Source organism: Cebus imitator, unplaced genomic scaffold (assembly GCF_001604975.1).
Source record: "Cebus imitator isolate Cc_AM_T3 unplaced genomic scaffold, Cebus_imitator-1.0 Scaffold81, whole genome shotgun sequence".
NCBI classification, from domain to species: Eukaryota; Metazoa; Chordata; class Mammalia; order Primates; family Cebidae; genus Cebus; species Cebus imitator.
The window spans coordinates 4316330-4340743 of NW_016107396.1; the positions used below are offsets into that span (position 1 = coordinate 4316330).

The following is a 24414-nucleotide window of genomic DNA, read 5'->3' on the forward strand; positions in this document are numbered from 1 at the left end:
AAAAAAAAAAAAAAAAAAAAAGAGAGAGAGAGAGAGCAAACAAAATAAGAAATTTGGTTTATTAATACACAGTTTTGTTATGCCTTTAATGCACCTTGATTGGTTTTCAGATGGTGTACCTAAATTTGTGTTTACATCACATTCTGTGAAAATTAATTACTGCATGCATTCAATAGAGCCAGGCAAAAAACAGCTGGCATAAATTCAGACTTTACCTATATTTCCCAACAGCAGCATTTTATAAGGCGTGCAAATTCCGAATTACTGTTCCACAATCCTCCCTAGTAGAAGCATATCTAACACATTGTAGACAGCAGTATGGGACCCCTTGTGAGGGCCAAGGCTTGTGCTTCTGCTGAGTGGTTGTTAAACTCAGGTGTGCTTCAGAGTAAACTATAGCCATGGTAAATCACAGATTGCTTTGCTCTTCCCCTTTTTCTGATTCAATAGGCCTGGGGTGGGGCCTGAGAATTTGCATTTCTGATTCCAGTGCAGCTGATGTTGCTGGTCTAGAGTTTATAAATTGAGAACTGCTGCTTTAGCTTCCGTTCTAACTTAGGGATTCCTTATTTTAAATCTCTTCCTGAGAGGTAAGGTACTAGAGAAAGATGTAGGCAGTGTCAAATTATATATACCATGTGTTTGTTGGTAAATTCTAAGCAAAAAGAGAACAAAATCATCTCACTTAAAGTTCAAGCTGGTTTACTATGCTCTTTAAGTCTGTAGTTTAAGAGAACTGTGTTTTTATCTACACTTCATTTTTCTCTTATTGAATGATAAGTATTAAGGAAAGGATTTCATAAGTATATAGAAAATTGTGAATTGAGCCTAACAGCAGTTTTAGGGTGATATGGTCCTCTGTGAGCTTTTCTTATTACTTCTGAGGTTTAGCTTTTGCTTTTTATATAAATTTCCTTTCAATGGGAAACATGGATGAGGCTTCAGTTTTAAAAGGTAATTTCAGAGAATACTTGTTTGACAGTCATAAATATCACTTACATTTTGACTACGATCATCATTTTTGTTGGTCTAATATGGATATTTCTTTTGGATTACCATACGATGGCTACAATGGAATAAGAAGTAAATTTAACAGTTTAGTTGATGTTCTATTTGCAAGAAATAAAAATATTCCTTTGTTCTTTGAAGTGCTAGAGGGTTATAACCATTGATTTTTTTTTTTTAGAGAAAGATCTAACTGCTTAAATTGTAGCCGAATAAGTTCAATGGCCATGTAACTGTCAGCAGTTTAGAAATCATTATATGTTTTCATTATATTTTTAGATTAGACTCTGATTTTGTATCAATTTAATCTCTGGGTTGCTTTGACTTGTAACTGTTTTATTATCATCCATATGCAACAAGCTATGGCAGCAGTTCAGCAGCAATTGTTGAGTGCTCACTTTGTAGAGAACAATACTCCAGCAATTATGAAACAGTAAGTAATAGAGCTACTGAGAAAAAGAGAACTATGAGAGTCACAAAGGAAATTGTGTCTTCCAGTGCAAAAAAAGCCCCTCAGTTGTCTTGTTTATGATGTTAGTCTCAGCCAAAGGTAAAAACACTAATGAAAATATAGTTGGAGAAAAGTAACATGGCGTATTTTCTTCATATGAAAACAAACATATTTTTTTCTCCCTCCACAGATAAATCTCCTCATTTCCTCCGTCTAGGGGATGTAGAGGTGAATGCAGGGCAGAATGCTACATTTCAGTGCATTGCCACAGGGAGAGATGCTGTTCATAACAAGTTATGGCTGCAGGTAAGGCCAAATTGGCAGCTGAAATAAAGAGTATACTTTATGTTTTTAAAAAATTACAACTGGACTGTTTGTGGTCTCAACCTCTTGAGGGTGTGTGTGTGTGTGTTTGTGTGTGTGTGTGTGCGCATGTGGTGGGACAGGCTGTCTGTGTGAATTTGACTGCAGATTCACGTTAGAGATTTCCTTTTCTGGAATAAAATGCATGGGCAAATAATTAATAAGTGTTTTTGTTAGTATCTAGTGAAACGTAATAATTTTCTCTGTTATATTCAAACTGCAAAAAATTCTCTAGATCCATTTGAAATATTAATAAAAATGTGATGTTTTTCTTATTTAATAGTATTTTAAAAACTGACTTTATAAGAATTAAGTAGAAGCTGTCATGCTCTTCTAAATTTTTTAAAGTCTTTTAAGAAACCTTTGCGGGTATTTCAGGAAATATGAATTGGAAGAGAGCCAATTAAACTTTTGTGCTCGAGGGTTAATCACAGATCTGAGGTCAAGAGATTTGCCTTGCGCATATTAAGTCCTTAATACATCTGTATTTAATTATGATTGGACATACATGTTGGGGAGCTGTAAATGGTTCATATAAACAGATTTAAAAGAATCTGAGAGGAAACTGTAGACTAAGAAATATGACTTGCCTTCAGAAAATTTATAGAAAGTAGATCTGTCAGTGCCAGGGTACCAGCAGCTGGGAGGAGCTGGGAGCAGCTCTAAAGCCAGGAGGCTAAACCTAAAAGTGATGGTTAATTGGGCTGAATATTTGAAGCTAGATGATACGTAAGTAATAATATTCTCTGAGCACCTTTATTATTATTTTTTAGGTTCTCTGCATCAGAATGAAGAAAGAGATTTCATTAGTTGTGAATTTTAAATTCATGAGAATGCCAATAGAGACCCAAACAAAAAAAAATCATGATAAGATGAGCTTAGTTTCTTCAACATAGACATCATGATTTATTTGATGACATCCTTTAGATAGGTGAAAGTAGTGTTGGGGATAATTATTAGTTTGCAGGTGCTTGTAATAAAGGTGTTAATAAATGAATATTGAAATCATACCTAATATAATGTCTGATACCATGCTGGGTGTTATATGTGTGTTGTTTCATCAAGTTCTTACAGCATGCCAATTGGAGATTACAACAGGTGTACTTCATATTAATCTAATTATTGCCACTTTTATAATTTATTTGATTTTCAGGTATCAGGATACCATATTTTGTGTCCAAATATGAAAAAGGAAATGAGTGTCCCTTTTTGTGTGATTGTGCTAATTTATCCTACAGAGATTGAAAAATAGGATACTTTTTCCTGGAAAGCATATTGCATAATGTGCAACCTGTCTTATGAACTAAATGTCAAGTCAGTTTTCTTACTTGTCTTTCTATGCCTAAATAAACAGTTTAAAAATGATTTTAGATATATGTTCTAATTGTTTTGCTAGGTATTTTTTCATTTAGATGGGAACATTAGCTGGCATTTGGCTTTAGCTGTGAGCTAGATAGTCTTTTCTTGGAGAGCTAGAGGCTCTGTAGGTCTGCCCTTGATTTTATGCCTCAGGATTTAATATGACATTGAAATAAAAAGGGTTTTGTATCCTCAGTCACCAGCTGCCTTGTGGCAACAAAGGCTTTCTGGACCCTGCTGGTCTGAGTGGGTTGTAGTCCAAATACTGCTCATTTTTGTTTGTTTGTTTGCTTCCTATATTGTAGATAATCCATTTCATGAGGTTTTAAAACATTTTCCTCCTGCCATTTTTCAAACAGAGATGAGACTTCTATGTTGCCTTCTCCCCTACTTCACCTCCCCTTTTCTCTCTCTTCTTTGTTTTTTTTTTTTTTTTTTTTTTTTTTTTTTTTTGGCGTTTGCTACAGAATGGTGAAATTGTGTATTTCTCTTCCACTTTGACATGGGCATTGCCTCATTCTTTAGTAGTGTACATATTCACCTTAATTTATTCAAAAGCTATTTTACCTTTTTCAGTAATACCACATCAATTACCTTAATTTATTCTCTTATATCACTATTCTCCATGTATAAGAAATCTTGAAATCTATCAATTACTTACCTAGGTGTTTTCAAATTAAAATAAAAACTAATTATTATGGAAATTATGTAAAAATGAACCAGATGAGATTGATCATTATCCATATGTCAGTCAATTAAAAGGTGGCAGTGATATAGAAAACTTGCCCACCTTTTGCTGAAAGTAGTAAAACCATAATAAAGCAGAAAGAATTCTGGTTCCAAAGTGAAGCTACCAGCTAACTCAGGCAAATAGATGTCAGATTATTTCCATTTCATGTAGAATAACAGCCTAGAGTTCAGGAAGACTAGTTCTTAATTCTAACCCTTACAAATTTTTTAACCCAGTTAATTGCCATGGCCTTAGAGGTTTCATTTAAGTGTTCTGGGCCTCAATTTGCTTATTTATAAAAGGAGATTCTGAGTAGACACTAAAATCTCTTCTAGCTGTAATATGCTAAACTATGTCTTTACATTATTTTTGGTGGCTTTAAACATGGCCTTGATAACCTTTTTGTGTGGAAGAATGTAAAAGTTTTGGTATTTATTTTGCATGAGAAAAAATGATACCTTAAATAAAGTATCATTGTAAGAACGAATGCTCAAAATATCTGCTGATAGTACTGAGAATGATTGTACTTGAAGCAACTCAATGAAAGGTCACTGCAGTCTATCACAGAGGTAACGGAATAACAGAATAGTTGTTAAACATGCTGTGGTCAGGCAAAATACCAAATGGCAATCAACTTTTTATGTCCTTCAAATAACTTACAGTATGTAGTATTGAGCTTCAATTGGCAAAATGTTGTCTAAATATGGGCTAAAGTAACAGAAACTAGAAAAAGAGCCAATTTTCTATTTCAAAGGAAAAATGATACACTATAACTCTGTGAAAGGTATACAGAACATATACTTGATTATATTTGATATTTTAAATAATTTGTTATGGAAAAACTGAATAATTTTTCTCACTTGTATATTCTTTCCAGGTTATAATTCATATATCAATTATTTTTTTTGTCTAAAATGAAATACAAATTGGGTAAATTTAAAAATGGCGGGGGAAACACAAACAATGAGTTGCCTGAGTTAATCTGGGATAATTTCATAAAGCATATCACGATGGTTTTGAAAGTATCTATAGGGAGTGTTCTTTCTTGTAAGAATCAGATTATATAATTATGGAGTATTTGAAGTAGGTTTTCTGTATTTCTAAATATTTAGAATATATAATTATGTAATTATAAAGTATTTGAAGGTTTTCTAAATTTGTAGGTATATGGAAATATATTAACAGATTTATATATTTACATATATATAACAAAATATGTAAACCAGTCACATGCTAAATGAACTAATGATACACAAAACAACATTTAATGTTTTATGTCTGTGTCAGTAGACTAAAAATATGGTAAAATCATGAGGTTTTCTGGAACAGTTTTTACAAGTATGTTATGCAGTACATTTATGCACTAAAGGAAATTTAGAATAAAGTCTTTAGTCACCCTTAGAGAACTTCCAGATCATTTTTCAATTGAGAGTTCAATGAAGTAGCATATAATCTGGATATAAACACAATATTTTTTGGTTAATGATTTGTAAATTTTTTCCCACATGAACAGATGTTTTTCAAATCTTATAAGTTTTAGAACTCAGCCATTTTAATTTTATAGTAGTTCGCTCTTATCCATGGGAGATACATTCCAAAAAGCCCAGTGGATGCCTGAAACCGCACATAGTACCAAACCCAACATATACTGTTTTTTTCTGCATATGCATCGTCATTCGTACATCAAGTTTGACTGACAAATTAGACACAGTAAGAGATTAACAGCAATAACTAATAAAATAGAACAATTATAATAATATACTGTAATAAAAGTTATGTGAAAGTGATCTCTTTCAGCCTGTCTTCATACTTTACTCGTGCTTCCTAGGATGAGGTGAAATGATAAAATACTCACGTAATGAGATGAAGTGAGGTGAATGACATAGGCAGTTTGATGTAGCATTAGGCCACATTAAACTCCTGAGAATATGTCAAAGGGAGGTTCATTTGCTTGGGGTGACCCTGCATCATTGAGCCATGACAATTTTGATGGTTGGGATGTCAGAAACACACAATGTTGAAGACTAACATGTGAGGATGGCAAGATTTCATGACGCTACGCAAAGTGGAGTGCAATTAAAAACCTATGAATGGTTTATTTCTGGAATTTTTCATTTAATATTTTCAGACTGTGGTTGACAGAAGGTAACTACATCTGCCCAAAGTGCAACCTTGTATAAGGAAGGATTTCTGTATTCCTGAGGAACTTTCAATGATAGGGAATTTATGATTCCTAACTTGAAGCTATGATAAAGCTCTGGTTATGGGAAATAAGATCAAAAAAGAAATCATAACATAATTTATACTGAAATGAAATAATAAAACCATCTGGTTATATTCCTGAGAAATGTCAAATAATTTTCTTACAGGAAAAATAAAAATTAGAGAGTACACTTTTATAGGTTAAAAATATTGGTAATTTATGTATTTATTTTTATATTTTGAATTATTTATTTTCAATATTGAAAAGATGTCAAATTCAAAAATTTTTTAAAACTTCAAATATTTCAATATTTGAATTATTAATATTTTTGAATTATTTTTATTTTTTAATTTGAAATTATTATCACTACAGACTAGTTGTACATATTTATGGGATACAAGTGATATTTTTGGAAAAAGCATACAATGTGTAATGATCAAATTAGGGTAATTGGGTTACCCATAACCTCAAGTATTTATTATTTCTATGTGTTAAGGACATTCCAGTTCCACTCTTTTTGTTATTTTGAAATATACAGTAAATTGTTAACTATAGTCACCCTATGGTGCTCCTGAACACTAGATTGTAACTGTTACTATTATGAATACTGGATAAAGTGATTGTAGGAAAAAGTGAATATATAAGCAACAAATGAACAAAAATGTAGCAGTTCCATTCATAAGTATTTACCCAAGAGAAATTAAGGCATGTACCCACAGAAAAACTTGTGCAAGGATGCCTATAACAGCTTTATTCATAATAACTGATAATTAGAAAAAACCTAAATGTCCATGAATAGGATATAGACAATTTATGGCTCATTCAAGCAATGAAATACTGCTTAGCAATAAAACAATGAACTACTGAAAAATATAACTGCATGAATGAATCTCAGCAATATAGGTTTTGGAAGGGAGACAGACACCAAACTTGTATACTTTATGATTTCATTTACATTAAGTTTGAGAAGAAACAAAACTAATCTATGATGATAGAAATTAGAACACTTGTTGCCTGTGGGGAATAAGGATTGATTGGAAGTGGGCAGAGGAAAATTCTCTAGGGTAATGTTAATGTCACATACATTGACTGGGGTATTGGTCTGAGAGTGTACATGCATTTGTCAAAGACTAAGATCTGTCCAATTTACTATATGTATTTTATTTTTACCTCAATAAAACATATATGAGGAAAAAGTGAGTATATGATACATTTTATCAAATAACCAACTTAACCAACTTACTGGCGGTGCTAATCAAGCCATAGATGGTAATAGCCTACAGGCATTACTTGCACTTTCATCCATCTTGTCCATTTCAAGTGATTTGATTAGGTTCAAAGGTAATTTACAGTCATTTCTCTCACTTGAAATAAACGTGTTCTGAATGTTCTGCTTTAAGAACACCTTATAACTTGAGGATATGAAAGGGTTGTAACTGGGGTTGGACTGAAAGTTATACATTAGTATTCTGCCATGAAGGTCCAGCATAAGTGGACACCTACGTGGTAAATCAAATAGAGCCTATTGCTGGAACATCTGTCAGACCATATGCTTTGGCTTCAGGTTCAGTGTAGAAACTAAAATACTAATGACTCCATCCATCATTACAGCACTTGGCTGGCATGCATCATTGAATTGGGCAGAGAAATTCAACAGCAGAGTTATTGAAAGTAGGGAATTGTGTGGGTAGGTTTGGTGACACCATTTGTTTTGGTGAATTGAAATGAGGCTGTTTAATGTGTGACTGGTAATCCTATGCAGATTGCCATCAAAGCTGTGGCAATTGGGCCAATCTGTCAGTGATCGCCGCAGGTGCTGGCACTGTGCCTCCTCCGTGAGACTGCCAAAACAGGAGAGTCAGCCGCCGTTTCGCCCTTGGTGAGGCTCATTTTTGCTAGAATAGTGTGATACAGCTTGTTGCTCAGCCAAAGGAAATGTCATTCCTTATGGAGCAACACATAATTTAAGCAATGGCTTGAGAGTAGTAATTGGAGAGTGAAATCAGTAAAATGAGATGCAAATGGCTTCCAAAAACAACCAGAGAGAGTCTGACCCCCTACAGTACAACCGTTGTCAGTGAAGGGGCAGTGAAAGTGGTTGGTCTGAAACTTCTGACTGCATGGTGTTTTACCTGTCTAGGCAAATGCCAAAGCCTTGTTCTTGTACTTCATGCAAACATCACCACATAGTAGTGGAAATCTGAAGCATGATTTCTAAACAACTGAATTAATTTGGAAGCACAAAAATTTAACTGATGAAAACAGCACCACACCATTTCAAAGGCCTAGTAGTTATGCTCACGGTGCTCTTTCTGATGTCCCCATGCTATCACATTTTTCTGTTCTTATTTATATTGCCATTTGGCAGGCCCAGATTTTTGTAACATATTTAATTTCTGCAAGAGATTTTCCTATCCTGACACTATTTATTTTAAGAAAACAAATTTGATAATTTTCCACTTACAATGAAGGTAAGCTTTCTGAAGAAATTACTTTATGCTTAGAAACTGCAGTTTACAGTGGGTAATTCTTTGGAAACTGGGAAGTTTTTAAAATCAACTTGATTAAATACTAGGTAACATGCATAAAGAAAAAACAATGGAATGCAATATAGTAAAAGTTCTTCCAATGTCTGGATGTGGTCAAAATTGTGACATTTTCTAGGTAAAAGACTTTAAGAATGGCTGACATACTTCTCAAATATTAAAATAACAAAAGGTAATGTGTAATTATCAAGACAGTAAACTTGAACGATGTCAGAATTGCTAAAGGGAACTGGCATAAATATATCTTGAGATCTGTGGAAGACTAGGTAAGTGACTTACTACCTTGTAATGTAAGAAATATACAAAGGGATTTTATTTGCTCTTTATATATAGATCCTAAAATATAATAATGACACGATTTGAAGCTTATGATGAGAGCTGTAAGCTGATTATAAGCGAGAACTTTGTAATTGTGGGGCTGTTGAAAAGTGCAATGAGCTGCTCCAGGAGGTAATAAAATTACAATTAGTCCAAGTATCCAAGCATAATCTGGATAAGCACATGCTAGAGATGTAGAAGGCATTCAATCCTGAGGCTAGATATTTTTTAAGATACTTTTTGCTGTGACAGATGATTCCATAACTGAGTATGGCAAGTCCATACAGAATTTAAGGACTATACTATTTCAGAGCTGAGCGTGAGTAACGCAGGATGGAGTGTGAAATTATTAGAGAAGACTTGATTGAAACCTTGAAGTGTACGTAGGACTTTAATAAGCAAAAGTGGGCATGGTTACTACTGCAGATTCAGAAGGCAGAAAGTGCATGTGTGGCGACATGGGATCTGAGCCAAAGGAGAAGGATCTTACTGTAAGTGGAAGGTTCTCCATGAGGAGTGGAGGCAAATAGAGTTTATGGAAAAGTTGGTGCTAGACCATGATGGAAACTGCTGGAAGAGGAATAGGTTTCTGTTCTCAGCACAGTTGTCAGGGAATGAGGGCCTGATTGTGGACAGTGCCAGTGGAATTAGAAAATCCATAAGTAGGAAAGGAGAGGACAAATTAAGAAACAAAATGGTTTTGGGCCTGGTTTGTATCATTTTAGAGTATTTAGGAAGATGTGAGAATGAAATAGTAAAGAAAGCTTTGTACATTTTCTCAGTGTCTTTTTTTTTAAATAATTTAATAGTATTTATTTACTTCCACATGATTGTTTTAACATGCCAGAGTGTCTTTTTAAAAGATAGTCAATTAATTTATTTTCTCAATTTCTATTTTTGGAGCTCATTTGTCTATTAGAACCATTGTTTACTTTTTACCTCTTTCTACCTTCATAATTGCATGTAAGTGATCCTATTAGGAGTGAAAAATGAGGAGATATTTCAATCTCTTTTGACTCTTTCTAGCTTTAATAAAAGTTTACCAGGACAATTTGAAGCTTGTGGCCAAATTAAACCTCTGAGTGGTTTAATCTGGTGTCACTGAGGAGAGCAAATCAATGGGAAAACTGTTGGTGCCTTCAGCCTTGTCTGTTTTTGTAACTTGTGACTCATGAAACAAGACTGTGAGGAGTGCACCCATATCCCTTTTGCTTTCCTAGTTTCTGGTCATCTGCTCTAAACTTCAGCTGACAGATGAATACTAGCTTGCTATTTAATTCTAATTTTCTCTATCTTTTGTTTAAGCGTAGTGATTTTGCCATGTATATACTGGTTTACAGTTAATTCCGACCCACTTAAGAGACCATATTCTCTTTGGTAGCTAACAGCCAACACTCTCTACAGTCCTGCTTTTCCTGGGGCCATTGGTTTATTCTAATTCATGGCATTATCTTATTCCTGCATAGCTTTATATAAAGAATTCTGCTTATATGTCTTGAGATAAAGTCACCGATCTCCTATCATGGATTATAAGGTTTTTATTTCACTTTCTGGCATTTTGGATATGTAACAATGAGCATCAGAAAGTTTAATAATGTTTAATTTTTAAAATTGATAAATACCCTGAAGTCATTTTGGTTGATTTTGTGTGTGGCTTTTTGTCATAAAGAGCTCATTGCCTTACAGATATAATGCTTTCTTTTCTTTCTTTAATAATTTATAAACTCTGTAATGTCTACAGATTACATAATTGATCATAAATGAATAATGTGTATAATATTCTTTACCTTTCTTATCTGTTCTTGGAACAGGACTGTAAAAACCTGGCAGTCACAGAAGTTCAAGGATTGCTTCTTATCGGTATCTAAAAAATAACAATTTACTTCTCTTTCTGTGCAAGAACAATATGATCTCCTACTGTTTGTAGAGTTGCCGCTTTAGTGTCTTTCTAGGTGTGTCATGTTAAGCACTTTATAACTTTCCCATTGAGCTCCTGGGATCAGTATTACAACATGGAGCATTGGCAGGCTTGGTTTCTTCTTTATGAAAAGTAGTCTGCTAGAAAGATCTAAAATTTACAAAATTATTGTATTATAAAATAAAACATAGATATAGAAAAGCACACAAAAATAAAGACTATCATGACTCAATGCATTTTTATCAGGTAAACATCACACAGGACAAGAAAGAGAGCTTGCCAGCCATTCCAGAGGTGTCTTCCATGTGCTCTGTGCCAGGCACAAGAGTCTCCCTGCCCCTACAAATAACCATGAATTTTAGCCCTTGCAGTTTGTTTCACTTGTATATGCATCCCTAGACACCATAGTCTTATCAATTTTTTTTAAATAGACATCTTTTTAAGTCTCTTTTAATCTCTAGGTTTGTCCTTTATTCCTTTCCTCACAATTTATCTGTTGAGCCTCGGATGTTTGGCTTCTAGATTCCCTGTCCACATTTTGCTGATTGCATGCTAATGCCCTCTTCAGTTCCACATATGCCTCTTTCCTCTCTATTTCCTGCAAATTGGCAGCCAGATCTAGGGTCAAGTTTGATCCGTTGGCAACACTGTAGGAGGTGCTTGGTGTAATAACAGGAGGAACAAAATGTGTCATCTTTCTTTTTGTGATCTTGGCAGTCTCTGATGATTAATGTCTATATTTATTCCTGGGGGCAGAAAATTGTGACATGCTAACCTTTTTTGTTCGTTTGTTTCTTATTTCTTTCGTATTTGTTTAGTTGATGAAGAGATACATAATCACCCTAATCTACTATTTGGTTACCCAGTAACACAATTCATTAAGGAAAGGGAAGATAAACTCTCCAATATTTGCTTTATTTACTAGTTTTTAATATAATGAGTCGGTTCCCTATCATCCTGCAAAGATGATCTATTTGGTTACCCAATAACACAATTCATTAAGGAAAGGGAAGATAAACTCTCCAATATTTGCTTTATTTACTAGTTCTAATATAATGAGTCGGTTCCCTATCATCCTGTAAAGATGACATACTGTTCTTTTTTTATTTTAATGTCATTATAAACTCCTGGATTTAAACATATTTAATGGAGTTTAACCTGTTATAAATATTACTATTATTAAATCTTAAATTGTCCCATCTTTGCTTAGTGGGCACATCTCCGAATTTGCTCCTGATTATTTTTGATGTGATTATAGTAGGCTTTGAGAATTTCCGTGCTACTCGGTATTGTGAGATATTTCACTTTTTCCTCTGGATGTGGGATCAGTTGTTTTACAATGATGCCCTGTTTAGTTTTAGTAAGAAATTGTATTTCAAGATCATAAGGTGGGTTCTGAGGAATACTCACTTCTAGATCTTTTCAGTGAATAAAACTAAAAAATATATACACATTTATTTAATGATAAAATAAGTAATGAGTTCACAGGGATATTTCAAACTGAAGCCTAAAGATTTTTACTCAGTATTTATCTTATTACAACTTCTCAGTTACGTTTTATTTTCACATTGATATTCTTGGCTGTCAATTATACAAGAAGATAGATTTAGAATATATCATAATTATACATTAGTTTTATCTAATATTATTTTGAAAACTTGTACTGAAGCTTCATTGTCACCATATAGCTATTGCATGGATAATATAGTCTCTTCTACTTTGCTCCTATTTAGTCTTCTAAATGTAACTATGTTTTTAATATTCAATATTAGCTTGCCTGTCATATCTAGTAATTTTGGATATCAGAAATGCATTTTCTATGTTTCAGATTCCTTAGGAACTGCCCATGGAAATAGTATTCCTGGAGATCTTAGATGTTGATAGTTTTTTTGTGTGGCCTTGATTCTTAAGTCAATTTTGCAGTATATAAAAATCTTTCATTCACATTTTCTTTTCTTGAGTAACTTAAATAATGTTACTTCATTTTCTTTTACAGACAGAATAGGTAACAGTCAGTCACCATAAAGCCTTGGTGATTGTCTGTACCTATTTTTTCTAGATACACAAATAATTTTTGTTTCTCTTGACTCTTACCAGAATATGTATCAAAGTAGGTCACTCTGAGTTATCATCAGGAATGTGGTATTTCTTTCATTGTATAGTTTATAAACTTTTTGTAAATTTTAGAAGTTTTTAAAAATTATAATTTTTAGTACTTTTTCTGTTCCCTTGATTCTGTAGAGACTTGTTAGCTCTGTGTTTAATTTTTACCTATCGTCATTGATTACTTTTAAATATTTTAATTCTCCTTATTGTAAACATTAATAATTTCTCCTTTTTCACATTCTGCCATTCTTCAAGACTCATCTGTTCAGTTTACTGTAGTTACTTGTAATTTCTAAAATATTTCTTTAATTTATAATTTTCCTGAATTGTCATTTCCTTTCTGAGTTTTATTGTTTATATTGTTATATCTCATGAATCATTTTCTTAATATGAAATATTATGTTGTGGTTTTGATCTGTTTTGTGTACATATTTTTCTCATTGACTTTCATTGAAATTAAGGATCATACTCTGCTCCTTATTTTCTTTAAATCTTATAAAATCTTTATGTGAGGTTTGATCTTGATAATTTTTTCATTTTTATGTGAAATAAGTTTTCTGGAAGTTTTAAAATTAGGTGGGGTTCAGGAAACTTTACCTGATTTTACAGATTCTCTTTTCTGTTGTTTTATGTTTTAAAATATGGCAGCTTACCTTTTGAGATTTCTGGGATTTCCCCACTTTTGTCTAGTCCCTGTATTTCCATACTCTCTTGTTAGTCTGATATATGTGGCAGGTTCAGAAAAATTAAACCATCTGTGCTACTGCCATCAGCTTCCCAGAATCCCTGAGATCTGATGGTTCCATTGCATTTGTTTTCTTGCTTCACCCACCTTCCCTCTCACTATGAATTGCATGGTTTTATAGTTGTGGACTCATGAGCTTCACGTTTCTGCTTTCTACAGTGCAGTATGAAGCAACCAGCCAATCCTATTATATTTCTTTGTTTGACTAAAATGTTCTAAGGTAGAATAAATGGTTACCAAAACTTTGCCTTCCATAGATTCTTAATTAGGAGTATATCTAATAGTGATATTTTACATGCCTCTACTGCTACATCATGTCATGAACTAGTAGTGTCTTCTTTGCCACTGGCAAGACAGGTTTAAATCTAATCGGATTGAAAAATAAATTTCAGTAAACCCAGAGTCAGAACCAAATCAGAAAGTTCATCCATAAAAATCTGATTCTCTAGAAGCACTTCTGGTCGTAAAATCATCTCTATCCCTCAGGCTTCAAGAAAGAAAAGTACAAGCAGTAGGAGATAGGTATGATTTTATTGAAATGTATGTGTATATGTATATATATAATTATAAGATTACATACAGTAGGATTTTATATACAAAATTGAAGAGATTTACTGCAAGGAATTGGTTTATGTGCTTGTGCAGATTGGCGAGGCAAGTCTGAAGTCTGTAGGGCAAGTCTTTGGGAAGGGCAGGCTAAAACATTCATGCACAGACTGAAGCTGTTGTTCACTGGTGGAATTTTTTCTACTTTGGAGAAGCCTCAACTCCTGTCTAAAAGCCTTTCAACTGATTCAGTCCAGTCCACTCAGATTATCTAGGTTAATTTTACTTGCTAGATTATGGATTTTAAGTCCAACCACAATATACCTTCACAGGGTCACCTAGTTTAGTGTTTAATGAAATAACTGGAGATTAATAGCATAGGCAAATTCACATATCAAAAGACTGTCACAGTTATCAAACAGATGATTTGCTTAGATATTGTCTGGATTATCATCTTCATAATATTGTGATTATCATTATTTGCTCTGAATATTTTTGCACAATAATCTCACAGAGTATTCTCATCATCTCTGTTGAATAAGCAGGTCCAAATACAAATCTCCAATTTTAGATGAAAAGGTAGAGATTGAGAAATGATGAGAAATTGTTCAGCTCACAAATGGTTGCTTCAGGGCTAGAAGCTAGGTATCATCCCCAGCAGACATGGTTCTGTCTACTTACACGTGCTTTCTCTGTGTGGCTCATCTTATTGGTCACCTGTCTCCACATTGCAAAGATACCCATGATTCTTAGAGTGAAACTCCTTTTCTTGTTTAATAGCTGACGTTATATTTTGTTGCATTTGATTAATAATTCTGATTCTAGTATTTGCTATCTCCAGCACATTTTTACCCTGCTTTATTTCAGAATTATAATATTCACCACCTCTTTCTCTCTCTGTCAAATACCATTTACCTTCTTCCATCCTTCTATTGCCAGAAAGTCAATGCTTTGAATTTATTATTGTCATTTCAGCATATTTTTTTCTAGGAGAACACTATTTACTCCACTGAAATATGTATAATCATTTCTATGATAAATAAGTACCTCTCTCAAAATAATAATGTAGTATTTTTAATTTAGAAATTTCTAAATTATTTTTAAGTTTTCTGTGAAATCCTTTTATGTTTTTAAAATTGCCACTTAAATTATTTCATGTTTTTAAAATTATAGAATTATTTTGTTCTTTAATAATAGAGATAGTGATGAAAAATCTTTATCATCCTGGGAGATTGAAAAAATTTCATATAAATCTTATAGATCAGACAAGCCCTAGTAAGAACTCTCAGGTCCTTGGGATTAATTTGCCTGGAATATTGTAAATTTCATTTCAGCCTCGCTTGGTCATAGTTGTGTGAATTCACTTTGGAATTCGTTTTGGCAACTCATAAGCAGTCTTCTTGATGCTGTTCAACAAGGACCTAAATATCAAACATAAGAAAATAGTGTCTTTCTAAGTCCTACAATTTTAAGAAGATGAGAGAATCATATATTATTATGTTCCCAGAAATGTCAATGAGGAAATAAATATATAATAAATGTAATTTGATTATTTTCAAGTCAATGGTGTTGAAATAATCTCGGCATGTATTGTCAGTGCCGCTCTTTTTAGTCTGAAATGAAACTGGATTAATTTTATTCCTCAAATTTTGAAAATAGAGACTCTGAAGGAAAGTATACCATATTTTAATTGTACCATATTTCTTTTAGGATACTTTCAAGCTGAAAGTAATAGAAAACCAAATGTATTATTTCATTTAACAAAAAGTCCAAAAATAAGTGGGCTCTGATAATTGTTGATGTCATTTCAGAGATTTGATTCCATCCTTCTATTTGATTCCATCCTGTCTTTCTATCTGATATGCCATCCTGAGTGCTTCAGTATTTCCCTTAGATTGGTCTGCCTCATGGTGATGAGTCAGCTCTTCCAGTTTTAGGCATGACAGTAAGAAAAAGCAAAAGAAACCCATTTTTCTTATATGTCTCCTTGGAAGTGAGGAAACCTTTCTAGAAATAACTTGACCAATTCCTATCATACCTCCTTGGCCAGAATATGGACATACACTCCACTTTTAAAGCATGTCACTGTTAATGGTAAGAAGACACACATTAACCTAGTGTTAATGGCCCGGTGTGTCTCCACGTGTAATATCTTGATGCATAACCTAGAGATCTTGCTAAAATGCAGATTTCAATACAGCATACCTAAAGTGATCAAGTGATCTCTTAACTCTGCATTTATTAACAATCTGTCAGTTGATGCTGATGCTACTGGTCTTTAGACCACATTGCAAGGGGTTTAATTAATAGCCTGGTTAGTTGAAATAGATGTTGGAGAATCAACCATTATTATCACTATATTCTACTAGAAATGGAACTTGTCAAATGAGCACTGCATGTACTGTGCATGATGAAGCTTACTTAGTATAGTAGAGGAGAGGAGTGATAACACTGAGGATTACAATGGCTTGCCCAGGGTTACTTGGTAAGTGACAGGTTTTATCTAACAACTTGTATTGGAGACAAAATAAGTACATAAGCCTGAGATGGATTGGGGGGTGGGGTGGGAAGCAGGGAAAAAATTTGTGCTAGGTTACAATCCCTTGGATCATATAATGTGTGATTCATTTTTCAGTACTTCTCAGAATTAGGTATATATTTGCAATGGATAAATCATATATAAAAACTCAAAGCAGAATAAAAAGCCTAGAACTGAAAAACACAGCAAAGGCAGAGAAATATGCAAACATTGCTTCATAAAAGAGAAAGTTACCATTACTTCTTACATCGTCCTCCACTGGCACTGCCTGCTCTGATAAGTTGATGATGTGTAGTCGGGGAAAGACCTGTAAGTTTGGATTTAAAAAAATTATTTTTGACTTCTAGAATGTACATGTTTTAAATTGTTACCTTTAGCTCTAATGAGTTATTGGAAGCTGAATAAAGAAAGCAATGTCTAATAATAGATTATATTAGCCCATTGGAACAATGCCTTGATTAAACCTCAACAATAATCAGTTTGTTGGATAGGAACTGTAACCAAAATGAACATAACAGCTTTAGTTTAGTTTAGAGGAAAATCTGCTGGATTTTAGGTCATCAAACCTAGTTTTGAGTTTTAGTCCTGCTGCTTACAGGCTGTGGATTACATTTCTAATCTTTCTGAACTTTAATTGGATATCACTATATCATAGACGCTCATGAGAGAGAGAAGTGGCAGAACCAGTAATAGCTAACATAAGGTATATAGAAGTGCTTATTAAATGATTATTGAAGATAAACCTGAATATTATGACTGTTAATTTTGTTATTTCAAGAGAGAAATATTACATGTCTTCTGTACTCATTAATTATATAATATACATCCTATATAAGCTTATGTTAGTATATTAATACATACATATAAACATTATGTAATATATTAACTTTGTGATATATTAATTATAACTCATTAATTGTATAACATATATCCTATATAAACTTATGTTAGTATATTAATACACATATAAATGTCGTATAATATATCAACTTTGTGATATCTTGAATGGATGAGCTTAAGTATACTCCTCAGCCTCTGAGTTGTGGTATAATTACTTCTGAAATAAATATCTTGGTGTAGTGATTTCTTGATGTCCTAGAAATTCAACAGTTTTATAACCTCCCTTTATTATTAAATTAGATTGATGATTAAAAAGTATTTTATTATAACTTATAAAAGCCTAAGGAGAATTTATGCAATTCTTATCTCTAAAATGTTCAGTGAGTTTAATTCATTTTAACAAAGTACTTGAGCCACCCACTAAATAAAGATAATATATATTAGATGTCATGGAGGAAAAACTATGTATAAGTGAGACATGAAACTCTACCTTCAGAATGATTTCAGTACACAAAGAGATGAAAAGACGTTTATAGAAGTATCCTGGTAGAAAAGATTTAAGATAGAAAAGCCAGTTAATAAGTTTTCATAATCTTTTATAGAGTTTTTAAGGTCGTATCCATGACCCTGTCAGCAGGAGTAGAAAGGGAAAAGTATATATGAGCTGATGGAATGTGAACTTGAGGCAGAAGGGAAGGAGCTAGATACCATAGATCAGATCACTGTGGAAATCAAGTAGGAATGTCTGCAAGTTTTTAATCTCCATTTTTGGATAACACAGAAATTTTTCATAAGAACAAATGACCAATTTCTGCAAAGGTCAGTAGTTTTAGAATAGTTGATAAAATAGTGCAAATTCAATATTGGCAATGCATAAACAATAGAAAGTTGAAAGAATATGGAACTCTTTCAGGCTAGAGATTGTCTCTTTGAAATGGCTGCTGTAAAGTAAAGGGTCACAAAATAAGGTCTTTGCCAATGTAGAGGATTGAAGGAGTGAGAGACTGAATTGCAGAGACGGTTGTGATTCCAGAGGAAACTATCGCAGAACAAGAACTTGGGTGTTGCAAGATGGCAAAGGAGGCTGTTGGTGATCACTGAGGCCAAAGTGAGTTTGAGGATCAATGGGAATATTCACAGAACTGGGATAGGGAGGATAGTCTGGTCTATGAATATTCCCAGTGATGGGAATGATATGTGGGCACACTGGGCATTCCAAAGTTTGGGAGGTGGTTGAGTGGGAAAGTGGAAGAGTTGTCTTCATGTTAGGAACCAGGAAAATGGTAGCTCTCCCTGAAAGAGGGTGTAAGGTACTAGAAAATGTACCCTCCTTTGAGATAGTAGTATTGTGAGAGGAATGCCAATTAAGGTGAAAAGATGGAATAATGATTATTGAGAAGGAAACATTAAGGATACTCAGAATCTCTTCACAAGAGAGGGATTTTGAAAAGCATAGTGTGAAAAGACTTGGGTGGGTGTGTACACGTGCAAGAGAATTTGGAACGCAAAACAGGCAGGGGAAATTGGCTAGTCTTGCAGAAGAACTGAGAAATACATATGGCAGGAAGCAAGGAGACAGTTTGAGAACACACCTGGAAAGAGAAGATAGAGGAAGCCCAGATGAGTTTGTTTAACAAAAGTGAGGAGCAGGGAGTCATGGTGGGCCTTCCAATTAGGAAGATTGTGTGGAAATGCTGTGCTAATTGGAAAAAACATGCAGCCTGAGATTTGTTTCTGTAATGACTTTTATTTGTTTGTTTATGTGGTTTGTAGGGAAGGAGTTTAGACTGATTTTATGGATTTATATTTAAGGGTTTTTGAATATAAGCTGCTTTTTCACTTCCTTATTATCCAAGAGAATAATCAGGGTATCTTGCTGCAAAAATCATGAACTAGGTGGGTAAGCAGAGAAATGTTAATAGAAACAATGAATAAAAAATAGCAAAATCCTAATTGGGATTTGGTGTCCTCAGATATTTAAGTGTGGATATGCAGACACATATATGTATTTATTACACAATATGCATATACATGATTTCAGGTATGGAGAAGGATATTTAAAGATACAGTATATTAAGGATTTAGAAAATTATTAAAGCAATAGAGTATCCTCTTTATTAATTACTCCTCTAAAAATATAAATTATTTCAAATGTACAAAAAATCATAGAAAACAATAAAATAGTCATTAATGTACCTCCACCCTAATTTAATAGAAGTTAACAGTTTATCTCATGTCATCTTATTCTTAAGGATTTTTTTTTTTTTTAACATTTAAGCATGCATACATGTATTACTAATCAGTGGAATGCTAGAACCAATGAGTACCAAGAATGTGTTAAGTTTTCAGGAAGTTTGAATAACTTCCTGATAAACTGAAGTTGCCATAGTGGAGAATTTACACAGCAGAAATGGACAAATACTACAGGCTTGCATTTTATGTTTTTTTTTTTTTTAGTGAAGAACTAGCAGTTTCAAATTTTGCCAACACTTTGCTGGTTTTACTTTTCTTAGTTTAACTGTTATAATCCATTTTATTGAATGAATAAAATTCAGTTTATTTGCTACTCAGAAATATTGGGACATTTTCCGTATTCACAATTACAGATAATTCAGAGTTCTTGTACATAGCTCTTTGATCACGTATACACTGGTGATTCAAAAGTAGAAATCTGTAAGTGGTATTGCTGGGTCCTGCGGTTTATGCATCCTCAAATTTACTAGATGGTAACAAATGATTTTCTAAAGTCACTCTAGCAGCTTACATTTGCAACAGGAATGTTATATCATTTTTGTTTACCATGTATAGTCCTATGAAATGATATTTCAAGCAGTATGAAAGATACCAGGGGTAGTTAGCATTTCACCAACAAGAAATGAACTTGTGGATCATGACCAATTCTTTCTCAGGGTTGTGGGTTTTCATTGTCCTTTTTGCTGTCTTTGACATATAGAAGTTTTAAAATTGAGATTGGCAATCTTGTTTCATGGTGGTTAGAAATATACATTTTCTCTTTTTTATAGCCTATTCATTTTTTTTTGTTATCTTTTTTCTTATTGAGCTATAGAAGATCTTTATATATTCTGGCTATTTATTTCTTGATGGGCATTTCCTTGACATTTGTGACTTATTTTTTTCACTTTATAAATGATGTCTTTGAACATGCAGAAGTTATAAATTTTTATAGTTGAATTTTTTCAGTCATTTCCTGTTAGTTTATGCTTATTACTCTTGTCTGGGATATGCTGATATCATAAATATGGTTTCCAGTATTTCATTTTGAAATTTGACAGGTATGCTTTTAATGTTTAGGCTCTTTTGACTACTTCTCTAAAATGTATAAATTGGCTGTCATTAATGCCAAAGAGAGAGTCATTTGCAAAGGGTACAGATTTTGGGTTGACTTTAAATTATTCATCATTACTATATTATCATTCTGTGGCAAGTACATGCTATGCATTTGGAATACAGAGATACACAGGCAATGGTCCTACTCTTCTGATGGGTACAAACATGCTACAGCACAAGTAGTATAGGGTAAGGGCTAAAAGAAGCTTCTATATATTACTCTGAGAGCATGGGGGCAATGAATCATTTGTCATGGACCCATTAATTCTCTTATTAATTCATTTACTCTGATGTAATAATGATTTTATTGAGAACTGAGGTTACTACCATAGTGTCAAATGTATACCTTTTAGAGCAGGGGTCCCCAACCCCCGGGCTGCAAACTGGTACTGGTCTGTGGCCTGTTAGGAACAGGGCCACACAGCAGGAGGTGAGCAGCAGGTGAGCAAGCATTGGCACCTGAACTCTGCCTCCTGTCAGATCAGCCGTGGCATTAGATTCTCATAGGAGAGCAAATCCTACTGTGAACAGTGAATGCAAGGGATCTAGGTTGTGAGTGCCTTATGATAATCTAACTAATGCCTGATGATTTGATGTGGAATGGTTTCATCCTAAAATCATTCCCCCACTGTTCCATAGAAAAGCTGTCTTCCAAGAAACTGGTCCTTGGTGCCAAAAACTTTGGGGACCACTGCTTTAGAGGATACCAGTATTTACTTACATCCTTTTCCTGATTGAATGACAATGGAAAAAATGTGTAGGTCTTTTGCAACAAGAATAATTTATCACTGATATTGCTTGCTAAGATGCCTTATAGATTTATGGAAAGGTTAAGATCCTGTTTTTAAAGATTGTTTCTGTTTGCAGAGACGAAATGGAGAAGATATACCAGTAGCCCAGACTAAGAACATCAATCACAGAAGATTTGCCGCTTCCTTCAGATTGCAAGAAGTGACAAAAACTGACCAGGATTTGTATCGCTGTGTAACTCAGTCAGAACGAGGTTCTGGTGTGTCCAATTTTGCTCAACTTATTGTGAGAGGTAAGGTTTTCATTTCACAAAATTGCATGGCTTTATTAGAACAAAAGCAACTCCATAGATACTTTTATTGATTTTTAAACCATAGTGTTTTTGATGTCAGATCACTATAAAAATATCATTATTATTTCTGAGAATGTGTGAAGGTAAAATTAACATTGTAGTTTGTAAAGTTTTTGAAGTTTCTAATAAGTGTTAGCCATTGAAAGAAATCTATTTTATAATGCCCTAAGTGGACTAAATATATTAAATACTTTATTCCACATTGTCATCACCTAGTTTATATTTTAACTTTAGATCTAGTTCTTCCTGTTTAAAACAGTTCTTCAGATACCTACTTTTCTTCAAAGCATTGTGGCAATCAAGTCAAGGTCAAAGCTTCTATTTCTATGTAGACCTACAAATTTTACTGGCATCAAAACCCAATAGTGAATTTTCACTGATGCATGTCTGTTATGGAATCTCAGAAAATTAGAACTACCAAACGGTCCTCACTAATATTCTTAGATACTAAAGTTACTAGAAGAATGTTAGAGATTATGACCTATCAGTACTTATTTGTAGTGAATACTGGAAAAATACAAGTGTAAAAAATATATTACATTCATTTAAAATGTATAGAGTTTCTCTTATATTCTAAGCACTGTTCTAGATTGTAGATATTAGAGATACAATTGTAAATGTAATACAATGTTCCTGCCCACATGGAGCATCATATTGAGGTATGCTAGGCAGGCTATATAGACAGGTATTGAAAACATAGTATCAAGTCATGGTATGTGCTATGAAGGAAAAAAAAGACACAAAATGTTGGAAATTGGTATTTTCGTTAAAGCTGTCTGGAAGGCTACTCTGAGAAAGCAACAATTGAGCTGAAAGCTTAAAAAAATAGAGACTTCAGTCCTATGAAAATCTAGAGGTAAAGCAGCTCCATTGAGGAGGACATCAAGCATCAATCAATATTGACACAAATGAAAATAATTATAAATTGTTTAAGTCTTTTCAAGGATAAGTGTGGGAGTCTCTAGCAAAAATATCTAAACTGGAGCTGGGACTGTAAATGTATCATGCAAGGCATTTGCAAGTGAGTATTCTTTGAGTACGGATCTGAAGGTTGAGAGAAGGTTGCTCACTTAGGGATTATGGACATAGGGTCAGGGGCAAGAGAGTACAGCACATGCCAAGGCCTATGAATTCGAAGGAGAGTATGAGATATGTCCATATTCTAGTCAATGCATTTTGTAATACTTAGCATCAAATATCTTTTACAAATTTTACTTAATATTTTCTTGATTTTAATACTTTAACCTTTGATATTTTTAATAAAAAGGAATTTGAAATTCAGACTTTTTGATAATTTACCCAGAGCCAATTAAATCTAATGATTGATCGAGCCAGAATAGAGCCCATTGTTCCTTGATTACTAATGGTGAGCTCATTCTTTTCCATTACAGTTTTCCCTTACATTAACATTATTGGATAGTGCTATCAACCTCTTGTAAACTTTTGTCTTGGTAGACTCTATGGCTCATTTAAAAAAAAAAAAATTTATAGATTAAATATGACTATTTTCAATGTAACTTCTCTGGTGTCTCCATAGTTAGCTCATATCACCTGCACAAATTTATGAGATCACAGCTCCAATTAAGAAAATATGATAGTATTTGACTTCAGTATTTAGGCAGAGAAACAATTTATCACATGTTCACACATGCATCTTTGTTAAGTCCCATTCCAGCATCTCTCTCACCTGAGCCTAATTTGGAAAGCCTGAAGGTGTCCTTGGATAATCTTCAGGGTGATTAATATGCTGTGGATACAGGAATGTGGGTATACTATTGAATTATCATGCTCGCTGGAACTTTTTTTTTATTGTGTATGCATTCACAATTTGCAACCACTGAAGGAGATCATGTCTTAACAAGGTACCTAGAATGCTTTTACATATAATACGTAGTTACATATGTTCTATATAGTTATCTATATTTTTTCAAGAAAAGTCACTCCTGATGACTATTCATCAAAAAACTGTAGAAGACCTGTTGTTGCTTTTATCCAGGTGCTCCTTTTACATGTATAGTTCATTCTTTCATATGAACATTTCCTGCCTGTTTATTTTAAAAGAGACTCATTTTGTCATTACTAGATCTCCTTTGTTTATCTTAATTGATAAGTAGATTTTATCACTTTATCAAAGCCTCGTTTTCTTTACCTGGGGACAACTACATTACAGCTGCTCCCTCAGCATTACTTGTTAAATTAATAATTATTTCAATAAAATGTATAAAAAGAGGATCCTTAATATTCATTGAAAAATTTGACCTATTTTTCTTTTTCCTATTTTTTTTTTTTTTTTTT

At 33.4% G+C, this 24414-nt stretch overlaps 1 protein-coding gene across 1 annotated transcript in view; it reads left to right on the plus strand.

The window, feature by feature from the left end:
- Positions 1–24414, plus strand: part of PTPRK (protein tyrosine phosphatase receptor type K) — a 574079-nt gene that overhangs the window by 280265 nt on the left and 269400 nt on the right. Inside the window, exons 6-7 of the mRNA XM_017533300.2 lie at positions 1647–1762; positions 21885–22059. Of these exons, the coding sequence (XP_017388789.2) occupies positions 1647–1762; positions 21885–22059 (291 nt within the window). The remainder of the gene's footprint in view (positions 1–1646; positions 1763–21884; positions 22060–24414) is intronic.